The sequence below is a fragment of the Capra hircus genome, chromosome 25 (genome assembly GCF_001704415.2).
Source record: "Capra hircus breed San Clemente chromosome 25, ASM170441v1, whole genome shotgun sequence".
NCBI classification, from domain to species: Eukaryota; Metazoa; Chordata; class Mammalia; order Artiodactyla; family Bovidae; genus Capra; species Capra hircus.
Window position 1 is genome coordinate 22,528,448 of NC_030832.1, and position 12,446 is coordinate 22,540,893.

General features: G+C 44.8%; 1 protein-coding gene across 5 annotated transcripts in view; it reads right to left on the bottom strand.

Moving 5' to 3' along the window:
- ARHGAP17 (Rho GTPase activating protein 17) overlaps positions 1 to 12,446 on the bottom strand; it is a 96,438-nt gene that overhangs the window by 13,304 nt on the left and 70,688 nt on the right. For 4 of the 5 annotated variants that reach the window (XR_001917259.1, XM_018040524.1, XM_018040526.1 and 1 more), the window contains exons 15-18: positions 9,987 to 10,078; positions 7,588 to 7,747; positions 5,425 to 5,658; positions 3,289 to 3,452 (exon numbers count right to left, since the gene is read on the bottom strand). Coding sequence is in view for 4 of the 5 variants with exons in the window: in XM_018040524.1 (XP_017896013.1) it covers positions 3,289 to 3,452; positions 5,425 to 5,658; positions 7,588 to 7,747; positions 9,987 to 10,078 (650 nt within the window). In the remaining variant the exon portion in view is untranslated. The remainder of the gene's footprint in view (positions 1 to 3,288; positions 3,453 to 5,424; positions 5,659 to 7,587; positions 7,748 to 9,986; positions 10,079 to 12,446) is intronic. The other variant, XM_018040527.1, reaches the window with a different exon arrangement.

Consider the following 12,446-nt stretch of genomic DNA (forward strand, 5'->3'; position numbering starts at 1 on the left):
AAGGCTCTGAAAGAAACAGAGTGGTGTGATAAGAGAATGGCTTGTGTGAGCGGTGGTCCTCAGCTCAGACTGGCTGGCTAGCGAGGGGTCACTGGGGAGGTCTTTGAGCTGAGGCCTGAAGCATGGAGGGAACAGACAGCACAGAAGTAACTCTGTATCTGTACCGCCAACTGATCTTCAACAGGGTACCAAGAATACACAGTGCAAAAAGGATAGTTTTTTCAACAGACGATGCTGGCAAAACTGGAGATTCACAGGTGAAAGAACAAAATGGCACCCTTATCTTACACGAAACACAGAGGTCAACTCAAAATGGATCGAAGACTTAAATGCAAGACCTGAAACTGTAAAACTCTTTGAAGAAAACACAAGGGGAAAGCTTCATAACACTGGTGTCGGCAGTGGTTTCATGGATATGACATCAAATGCATAGGCAACAAAAGCAAAAGTAGATGTGTGGGATTATATCAAACTACTAAGCTTTGGTAAAGCAACCAAAGAAACAGCTGACAGAATGAAAAGGCGACTTACAGAATGGGAGAAAAATTTCAAAATCATGCATCTGCAAAGGTGTTAATTCCCCAGATATACAAAGAACTCCTACAACTCAACAGCAATATAAGTAATAACCTGATTTTAAAATAGACTCAAGACTTGAATAGGCATTTCTCTAAAGATGACATAAAAATGGCCAAAAGACATATGAAAAGGTGCTCGACATTGTAACAATCAGGAAAATGCAAATCAATACCAAAACGACATATTACCTCACACCTGTTAGAATGGCTGATATCAAAAAACAAGAGACAGCAAGCATTGGTGAGAATATGGAAAAACTGGAACTCTTATACATTATTGGTGGGAATGTAGATAGGTATAGCCATTATGGAAAACAGAATGGAGTCTCCTAAAAAAATTAATAATAAAACTACCACATTGATTCAAGAATCTCACTTCTGAGAGAACTGAAATCAGGATTTTGAAGAGACTGTTTGTACATCCATGTCCACTGAAGCATGATTCACAATAGCCAGGATGTGGAAACAATCTATTGCCCATTGATGGATAACTGGATTCTTTTTTTCTTTAAAGAAAAAAGGTCATTTTTACTGAGTAGGTGAAAAGGTATTTCTTAGCACAATTAATTTTTATCTCAATTTTATGATGAACAGGATATCAGCCCTTTAAGAGGCTCCTGATTTTTTAAATTTAGTACTCAGTATATTGGATATGGATCTTCCATACTTCACTGCATCTTCTATACTTCTATGCATCAAAACTTACTTCCAAATTTTTTTCCTACTACACTGAGAAGGGATGACTGGATTTTTAAAAGTTGGTATATACATAAAACGGAATATTATTTAGCCTCAAAAAGTAGGAAATTCTGTCACATATAACAACACAGATGAGCCTTAAAGACATGATGTGAAGTGAAACAAGCTAATCACAGGACAGATTCTGATTCCACTTACATGAGGTATCAAGAATAAGAAAGCTGTGGTACATATACACAATGGAGTATTACTCAGCCATTAAAAAGAATACATTTGAATCAGTTCTAATGAGATGGATGAAACTCGAGCCGATTATACAGAGTGAAGTAAGCCAGAAAGAAAAACACCAATAAGGTATACTGACACATATATACGGAATTTAGAATGATGGTAATGATGACCCTGTATGCGAGACAGCAAAAGAGACACAGATGTATAGAACGGACTTTTGGACTCTGAGGGAGAGGGAGAGGGTGGGATGATTTGGGAGAATGGCATTGAAACAGGTATACTATCATGTAAGAAATGAAGTGCCAGTCTATGTTCAATACAGGATACAGGATGCTTGGGGCTGGTGCATGGGGATGATCCAGAGAGATGATATGGGGTGGGAGGTGGGAGGGGGATTCAGGATTGGGAGCTCGTATACACCCGTGGTGGATTCATGTCAATGTATGGCAAAACCAATACAGTATTGTAAAGTAAAAAAAAAAAAAAGAATAGTCAAACTCTTGGAACCAGGAGTGCGATGGGATTTGCCAGGGTCTGGGGGCAGGAGTAAAGATGGGGAGTGATGGAGAGCTGGTATTCAACAGGCATAAGATATCAATCATGTTAGGTAGCTTCTGGAGATCTCTTGTATATCACTGTGCCTACAGTACAGGATTATATTATGCACTGAAGAGTGCAGTACTATCTATTATACACAAATATTTAAGAGGGTAGATCTCATGTGCTCCTACCCCAATAAAATAAAAAAGAAGGAACCATGTGAAGATGTGGGGCAGAATGTTCTGGAAGAGAACACATGTGCAGAAGCTCTAAAGAGGGAATAAGCTTAGTGCATCTGAGGAACGGAGAGTGGACCAGTGAGGCTGAAGTCAGTAAGGGGACAGGGGAAGAGCTGGGCTCAGAGGGGCCAACCTAGACCACATGGCCAGGCCATGCAGGGTGCCTGGTGGGAGGTCTGCATGGAAGGTATGGAGAGTTCCAGCCAGGATGACGCACTCAGCTTTATGGCTTAAAGCCATCCCCGTCCTGACGGGCATTATGCTGAGCAAAACAGGTCAGAAAGACAAATCCTGTATGGTATCTCTTCTACATGGAATCTAAGATGCAACGGAGTGGTGAATAGAACAAAAAGCAGCAGACTCAAAGATACACAGAACAAACCAGTGGTTACCACTAGGGAGAGGGATGCGGGCAGGGGCAAGAAAGGGGTACGGAGAAAAGGGGGCGTTATTATGGGATTATATGAAATCACGTGTGCAAAACTTTTGAAAAACAGTAAAGCACTACATAATTTAAAGAACTTTTCATTAAAAAAAAAAAAAAAAAAAGCCATGTCCCTGCCTGCGGGGGTGAGGACCACAGCGGCACAGGCGGGAGCAGGTCAGATTACACGGGAATGGGGACCCAGAGGCCCAGAGCCCAGTCCAGAGAGCCTGGGGGCTCCAGGCCCAGGAAGCCTGACTAGGGCAGAGGCTGTGGTTCTGAAAACAGAGCGAGGGCTTGGAATACCAGGTTCCTGGGAAACGGGGAGCATTTCTGGAGAAACGACTGTCTCTCAGGCTTGGTAGCTCAAACATATTCTGAAAGGTCTGCTCGCCTGCTCCCCATTTTTCCACTTCCCTTAAGGATTCTTCCCCTTAACGACTGATATTTCTGCTTGCCACTTTACAACAGATGTGGAACCATCAGCCGGAGAGCTTCTCAGTCTGACCACTACGCTGACCCAGGGAGGTGTGCGTGTCCCTCCCCAAGGGCACGAGTGAAGGCGGCGGGGACTCACCTCGGCGCACGGTGTGAGGGCTCGGGCCGGCGGAATTGTGCGCGGGGCCCACAGAGAGCTGATGGGAGCCGGCAGCTGCCTGGGCCTGGCTTGGGCCGGGGGCCGCCTGACTGCTGTTCCTCCCGGGCGCGGGGGCAGCCGCAGAGTCCTTGGGCTTTGGAGGACTACGGGGAGCAGAAGCCACGTTAGATGTCAAGCATTCCCAGCTAGAAAAGCTAAACATGCTGTAAAGTATGGGATTCCCACTAGTTTTCCCCATAGCAGGCAAGGAGGTGGTCTGAATTTTTAAATAGCTCACTTGGGGTCTCTGAAGCTGGTATCTATTTGGTGCCAGCCAGGACCACAGATTTTGAGATTCATGACACCAGATGGTCTTCCAACTACTCTGTCACTTAAAAATCACGAGAGGCCATTTTGCAGCAATCGATAAGAAATTTCAAGTTCTAATGAGCCTGTACTTAAATTGGGCAACATTTAAAGACATGAAAGGGTTTTTGGACTTCAAAATAATGCCATTTTGACATACACTTTGGACAAAACTAAGCAAATGCAGTAGCAAAACGCTAATGCTACACTAAATGATCAAGTGCTCAAATATTATCAACAATTTGGCCTGCAGGGAAGAGAAACTCTGAGAGGCTAAATGATTACTCAAGGTCCAGGGTGGGTTAACAGTGGCGTAGAGATCAGACCTGAGGTTCCACTAATCCCTGGCTCAGAACTTTGTATACTGAACCTTTTTGTCAAGGTAAATGCCACTGATGAGATGTACCCCAAGATACCCACAGAGCACAAAAAACAAACAGCAAATTGATGATGGAGATCCGATTTGTCCTTCTGCGGTGAAGACTAATTTCTGTCTTAAATAAAATATTTTGCCTGATTAAAACAAATTGAATGCTTCAGGTAAAGGAAAATGTGTGAGTCTGCTAAGACTTTTTCTCCAAGCAAAAGATTTAGGCCCAAATGAATACCTGTGTGGCAGCAGTTACGGACAGGCCAAGGTGGAGCTTACAATGTGTGTTTGAAGCCTTAGTTATGTTTAACTAGAAAGTACATTTCCTTCAATTATGGTGGTAGAAAGGAATGTCGGAATGCACAGAGCCCTCAGAGTTCAGATATGAGTATTTAATGAAATTCTCATCTCGTTACGCTTTGCACATGACAAACAGTCTCTCCCCGCCAAAGGAGAAGACCTGAGGGAGCTCCCCCAAGGTAAAGTCACCTCTGGGCAGGAAAAAAGTGCACGATCCACAGGCCATCCTTGTTTTGTTTTACTTGATATATGACTGTTCAGTGCTTTATAGGTGGCCGAGGTAGACCAAATGCAATAAAAATGTTAGCATGTACAAGAGGGGCTCATCTTTTATAGCAGCCGCCAGCTCTGAACCACCCAACATACCACCTCAAGTGGCCTCTTGTGGTCATCTGCCCAGGTCAGAGTGGAGAACTGAATTCACGCCAATTCAATAAAGGTCTCCAGGTCAAAGGTATTTTTCCTTAAAGCTGCTATAAATTCACACTCCGCTCCAGGTGGCTAATCAAAAGGTGAAGTAACAAAAGAGCCTCCAAAGAAAATCTACCATCATTTTCTACTTTATACTCAGAGGAGTATATCACTTCCTCTACAAGACTTAAAGTCAGGGGGCTGGGGGATGCTCAGTATAGTGGCCAGCACATATTACTCAGTACTCAGTTATGCAGTACATTGGACGGATGGATGAATGGATGAGTGAAGGAATGCGAGGAATATAATTATCTTACTAACTTGTTACATTCCAACATTTACTAGTCAGCATTCTGGATGACAACAAGCAAATGCCACGTGAACGAGTACACGTCAAACAGGTAAGAGAGGCTTATGACTGTGAGACACTTATTGGCGTCTAGCTTCCCAACCCTAAAGCAGTTTGGTAAAGAATGCAAACAAATGTTGCTTTCTTTTGAAAACAGGAAAGGAAGCAAGCAGTTTGCAGTCTGATTTTTCCATCCTTTGCCAAGAGGAGGAGGGAAGGCAAAGATGGTTCATGCCGTGCCAAGTGATCCTTGGGGCATGGAGGCCATGCCCACAGGCCAGCACCTGCAAGAAGGCTGGGGTGTCTGGCACCCACTGCCAGCAGAAGCTGGCCTCCTTACCTGCTGTCGCCCGGGCTGGGCCCCTGCTCCAGAATGCCCGCAGAGGAGGGGCCAGTCCCACCCCCTGTGCTGCTCTCGGCCCTAGAGCTCTGGGGAGGGGGCTCTGGGCCCGCTGGAGCCAAGGTGCTGCCATCTGTGGGCGGGAGTGGCGGCTGGAAAGCAGGGGATACGTGCTTTCTATTTAGGGTGCCACCCCGCCGGTGGGCCTGGAAGTCCATAAGCTTCACACCAAAGCTACACAGAGAGAAGAAACAGTGAACAACACACCATGCGAGCCGACCACTGACACGGAAGCCCATCGGTCCCCGCGCGTTACACCCCACACGCGGAGACAGCCACCCGAGTCGCCCAGCATGCAATGGAGCGGCAAGGACCAGACAGATGGTCACTCCTGTTACCCAGGCACGGAGTAACAGGGCTTTAAATCTGGACCTGGTACTGACCAGCGCCCTTTCTTAAAGTGGGTGTGAGCAGTTGAAAGCAAACACGCAGGCCTCATCCTGAGTGAGTGCCATCATGACAGCGTGTTTATTTCCATAGTTGATTTCCACAAGGCCATCACCTGGAATCTGTGTGTTTCGGCATCAAGGTGGAAGCTGAGTGCAGAAGTGCCACCAGCAGCAAAGTAAGACAGCCTTACGTCACCTCTTAAGCTGAGATGTAGAAACTTTGGTCTATGCGTATGCAAAGAATACATCCAAAAGGACGTGTTGCTTGTTGGTTAGTTGCTAAGTCATGTCCGACTCTTTTGCAACCCCATGGACTGTAGCCCACCAGGTTCGTCTGTGCCCGGGATTCTCCACACTGGAGTGGGTTGCCATTTCCTACTCCAAGGGATCTTTCTGACGCAGGGATCAAACCACATCTCCTGCGTCTTTTGCGTTGGCAGGCAGATTCTTTATGTCTAAGCCACCAGGGAAGCCCAGAAATAATGGTAAATATGCAAAGAATGTGTCTGAAAGGATGTGTAGAACTGGAAAAACAGTTGCTCTGGGAAAGGAGATGGTGGTTGGAGGACAGGTTAGAAGGAAGATTCACTTTTTACTGAAGCCACTGGTGTGTGAATTTTAACCCTTTTGGCCAGTTCAAAAGATTAAAAAGGTACATGGCTGCCTGAGCCTGTGGTTACTGGGTCAGCCGGTGGGGAGGATCCATCCAGGAAGATGGCTGGGAACTGTTTATCATGTACTAACTAGACCCTAACACTGCATTCGGTAACTTCAGATACACAAAGGCTAATTCTGTGATGGACAGTTTGTCATCAGGAAGCTCTTCTGCATGTGTGAATGTGGGTTCAGAGGAGTGAAGCTTCTGCACATAATAAATGTGGCCTCCAGAGTGACAGAACAGAAAAGTAAAGCCTTTCCCTTTGCCATGGGTTTTAAAAACAAACAAACAACAAAAAGGCAAAACAAAAAAACAGACCTCACTTTAAGAGCGGGCAGTTAGAATAAGAGCTTGTTGTTTAGTTTTAATGTAAAACTATTTCTAGTAAGATTTTTGCATGTACATGAGAAAAGCATGCGACTCCTAACTCAGCGTTACTAGTAAACACAGTAGCATTTCAGCATACATGTTGGACAGATTGGCATCTGAAGGCAGAAATCACAAATAGTCTTAATAACTTTGAAAACCCCACAGATCACCCAAGGAGAAGTCCAACACAGTTTTTTTTTCTTCCAGAACTGGCAAAAACTGAGGCTGCTATGGTTGGCATCCAACGAGGAACCAAGTTATACTAAAAACGTGTGTCTTTAGACACCAACTCACACAGATCACCAGGAGAGGTGGGTTGTTCTCACATTCACTCCTGGACAGACATCCTCAATATTTAACTCTTTTTTTTTCTTTTTCTCCAATCAAGTACATTTAGGTGAATTCGTAACATGTGTGCGATGCTACTGTGTAGGGCTCATCACAGACCACCAAGCAAAGCTTGGATGCATCAGATATGAATGTTAACTGGCGGCTACACACCTACTCTGGAGGCAGATTAATGTTTGCAATGAACTAGAGCCGAGCTCCTGAAACTGTCTAGACTCTAACAGGCCTGGGTGCACACTGAGTCGCTGGTCCACTGAGGCAGGACCAGGGACCACGGGTCCACCACCTCTCCCCTGTGCCAGCTCCCACTACCGTGAAGATCCACAGCTCTGAACGCACCTCTCCTTCTTCACCAGGTCCCCCTCCATCACCGCCATGCTGGCAGGCCGCTTCCTCTCCAGGGTCCCCGAGTCGACCGGGTCATTTCCAGTGTGGGATGAGTGATTGGAATTTGGGGTGGTGAGAGGTACAAACGCTTCTGACACATTAAATTCCACCTCTGCCGGAAGAAAAAGAAACGTGTGCATGAGACACAGTGCACAGAGGTCAAGGGAGCTGGAGGGACACCCCACTGGGCTAGGAGACTCCTTCTTTCATCCGCGAGCCCTCACTATTTCACAAGTGAAAGCCCCAGGCATCTCATCTTCTTAAGCAGAGTTTACCAAACCAAGGCGGAGGGTAAGTTAAGAAAACTAGAGCTAGGGGAGGGGTATGATTCAGAATCCAAGTTACACAATTCCCCTGCTTTTTCTTTTCTTAAAAAAAAAAAAATCATGGAATATGGAAGAGGATACTGAGCATGGATGACTACTTATTGGAAGTAGAAAAAACTAAGATATGTACAGCTTGATAGTAAGTAGATAAAAAGAGTGGCATCAACTTCATACTGTCTATAGCAGGTTCTGAAGACTCGTTTTCTCAAAAGAAATCTTGGCTCTCAAAAGCATGATCAGGGAGCCTGGGGTGCTGCAGTCCGTGGGGTCGCAAAGAGTCAGACATGACTGAGCGAATGAATTTATTGAAAAGCACGATGCTAAATGAAAGAAGCCAGATACAAAAGACTACACTCCATACTCTAACTTATTTAAAAATTTTAAAAGGCAGAGTGTAGACATGGAAAGCAGATGAGTGATGGCCACAGGCTGAATGAAGGGAATGACTGAAAAGGGTCACGAAAGAACTCTCGGGAATGATGGAAATAGTCTATATAATTGTTGTGGTAGGTACACACTGGATATATTTGTTAAAAATCATTACATTGTACAGTCTTGCATAAGTTGTTAATTTATGCAAATTATACCTCAATAAACACTGACCCCCTCCAAAAAAAAAAAAAAAGGAAACCCTGGGCAGAATGCCAATTATCACCCATCTATCACACATTCACTATGCATGCTTACGTGAGCGGGGTGTGATTCTGGATGGCGGGAACTCAGGGGAAGAGACAGATGAGAAGAAAGATGCCCATGAAGAACAAAGACAGAGGAGAAGAGATGCGCTTGACCAGGCTTCAAGGAGCTTACACTCCGGAGGGTGCCAGCTGGGCCGCTCCGGTCAAAGCTGGGGCAGGAGGGCTGGACTCCCAGCCAGTACCCGAAACGGGGCCCCGCACCCCTGAGGATCCCTGCATGTCAGCGCCACCTCATCTACCGAGCCATTCCTGGCCCTTCGTGCTCAACACCTGAGTCTGTCAAATCCTCCCTCCACCTTCCTTCAAATGTGTTGTGTGTCAGAGTTTCTCTGATGATCAGGTCTCCTTCTCCAGGGAAGACAGCACGTCTTACGAGCAAACACATGCACCTAGCGAGTACTCAACATACACTGGCTGAGTGGGTGACTCCGGGTGCCGTGAAACAAAGTGAAATACCCAACAGTGCGGTTACCATTGCATGAAAACAGGAACGCCAAGGGACAAAAAAGAAGCGTGAAAAAGCAAAGGCAATGTGATGGGATTACTTATGCATTTGCTTCCTTAAAAAGATTGTTTATACATAGAATTCTCATATAGCTCAGCAATTCCCCTCCTGGATATGTACCCAAAATAACTGAAATCTGGGAATTAAACAGATACTCGTATACCAATGTTTAGAGCGGCCAATTACTAATAGTCAAAAAGGTGCAAACAGCCTAAATGCCCACCAATCGGCTAACAGATAAACAAAATGCTGTTTATACACAGAAGGAATATTATTCAGATTTTTTAAACGGAATGAAATTCTGACACATGCTACAACATGGATGAATGACCCTTGAAACTGTTATGCTAAATGAAATAGACCAGACACAAAGGGTTAAACACTCTATGATTCTACTTATAGGACATGCACAGAACAGGCAAATTCACAGAGACAGAAAGTTCAGTTGCTCAGCTATGTCCGACTCTTTGTGACCCCAAGGACGGTAGCACGCCAGGCTTCCCTATCCATCACCAGCTCCCAGAGACAGAAAGTAGGATAGTATTAACAGTTACCAGGGATTGAGGGGCAGAGATAATGTCTACTTATCGTTCAGTGGGCAGACAGTTTCAGTTTGGAATGATGAAGAAGCTTTGGAAATAGATGATGATGGTTGCACAACACTGGGAATGCAGTTAATCCCTCTGAATTGTATACTTTAAACGGTAATTTCATGTTATGTGTATTTTACCACAATGAAAACTTCAAAGATAAACAACAAAGAAAGATTGTTTATACTACTGCTGTGTATCAGTGTGTCAATGAAATCGGAGCGGCAGTCACCTTCAGGGAAGAACCAGTTGGCGTGCTGGATGATGGGTTCGATGACTGCAACCACGTGGACGGAAGTGGCAGCTGCCATCTCAGCAAGCGTTCTGCAAAAGAAGTTGACAAAGTTAAACCATCTCCCCAGAGCAGCCTCCAATTTCTGCAGGTTGAGTCAGGGCAATTCAATTATATTGAAAGGATAAGACATTTAAGTACAAAGGCAAAAATGAGATCCACCAGGCTCTGGCCGAGGAGTGTGGCAGTGATCACCCAGGAAGAAAAATTACCCTAACTCGGCTGTCACTCCTTAGTCTGTGCTGACAAGTATGATGTAAGTCAGTGACCAGTGATGTCTCAGAATGCTGGTTTTCAGTTGTCTGGGGACAGGCCTGCATTTTCCCACTCCGTACTCTTGCCTGCGGGAGTCACACTAAGACCCCGGATCACATATACAGTGGTGATCATGGCTATGATGCAGCCAAGCGTATGCGGTGTTTCGGGGTGTCTCTTATCACACAGAAGACCTGGGCTCTGCGTTTACACATATTAACTAAGGTTGTCACATACGGATGGGGACTGGTCCCAAGGTGCGTGTTCAGAAGTTGACAGTGACTGAATGCCAGGGCTCACAAGAAAGAAAATAAAGAATTGTTGTTCCTGCCATTAAGGAGCTCACATCCAGCCCAGAGTCAGAACACAGGACAGCCGACGGGATGCAATGGCCTGACATTTACTGGGCACCAACCATGCTCAGAGCCTCAGATTCTTCACTGTACTTAATGTTTACAGCGTCAGGACTGTTCTGAGGTTTTTCATATAAACAAGGACACTGGATCTCTGACAGACTGGATGCCACATCCGACAGTCCCAAACCTACTTCCTCCCTCCTTTTATCACTAGAACCTGTCTTTCCACTGGGAAGAATACTTTTGCTCTGATTTCCAGCCACGTGAAAGTTCTAGCTCCTTTCAAATTCCAGATTAGTTAGAATCTGAATCCAAATTCTGCCTGAAAATCACCCTCCCCTCCCGTTCATATTCCCTTCCACTCACCTGGATTCTGATTCTCCTGCCTTAGAACCTTAGCAGTGGGGAGGAACGATTCACTGGTATTCTTGGCCAATTTTTCTTTTTGAGGAGGTATTGTTTACCTATTGATTTCAAGACCTTTTTATATATCTGGATATTTTTAGAGGAACTCCTTCCCCATTTGTGAATTGCCATTTATTTAAGGAGCTTTTTGACTTTATCTATTTGTTTCCTAAACTGCTTTTATGCTTATAAAATACTCTTACATTATATGCTCAAAGCTAATAAATATTTACCTGATGCATTTATGTCTAGTTACTTAATTTTTTTAAACTTGCTATGTTTACAGCATCACTGTTTATATTTAGCTCTTTGGTCTACCTTGGAATTTATTTGCTATAGGATACGATACACTATGTAGTTAGCCTTTATATTCACCTATCTTTTGCTTTGTAACATTGGATCTTTGTAAATAATTTTATAAATACTTTCCAAAACAAGAGTGGGCATAACACAAGGAAATGGATGAATTAAAGATAGAAGAATTTTGATTCAGACAGTCCTTATATTTTTTGAATGGTAACTTGAACCATTCATGATTTTACAAAGCTGAAGAGCAGTGAGGGGAGGCAGGGAAAAGCACTGAAAGCTAAGGACAGATCCTGTGGGCCCCACCACTTCCCTGCTGTGCAATAAGCAAATTATTTGCCCTCTCTAAGCCTTAGCATCCTCATCTGTAAAAATGAGGACAGATCACCGACTTCAAAAGGTTATGTGGCAGACGTCAACAGGAGTGGTTTCCTGGACGCTTTCTAGCTGACCTCTTAGATTCCTCTCTTCCAGTCAATCTAAAATTCTCAGAGCCTACAAATAATCTTTCTAAATGCAGTTTGCTCAAGTGATTCTTCTGCTGAGAAATCTTGATGCCCTCTTCCCAGCATGACCCATAAATAAGTTCCTAACATCTCAGCAAGATGCACGAGGCCCTTCATAAAGTGGCTCTATAAATTTCAGCCATAGCCTCATGACCCCTGTGCTCAAGTTACATGAGACCACATGACACACCCCACCCCCCCAACCCCAAACACAGAGACCAGGGCCTTTTTGTGCCCTCTGTGGCACAGCTCATTCAGGTCCTACCCATGGGAAACCACTCATCCATCATCAGTCAAGTGCCGTCCCCTCCTGAATGACTCAGCCCGAGCTGTGTTCCTCCTTCATAACATCTATGATGCACAGATGTGTGTGTGGAGTTTATCACTGCACGATCGCCGTTCACCTGCCTGGCTGCCCAGAACTGGGGTCCTTGGAGGGCAGGGACAAAGTCTCTTACACCTTTGTGTGACCAGTGTGTGGGACAGGACCCAGCGCACAGTTAAGTCTGAGAAAGTCAGCTATAAGGGAAAGATCGACTTCAGAAGTGAATTTCATGCCTACCCTTCCCATC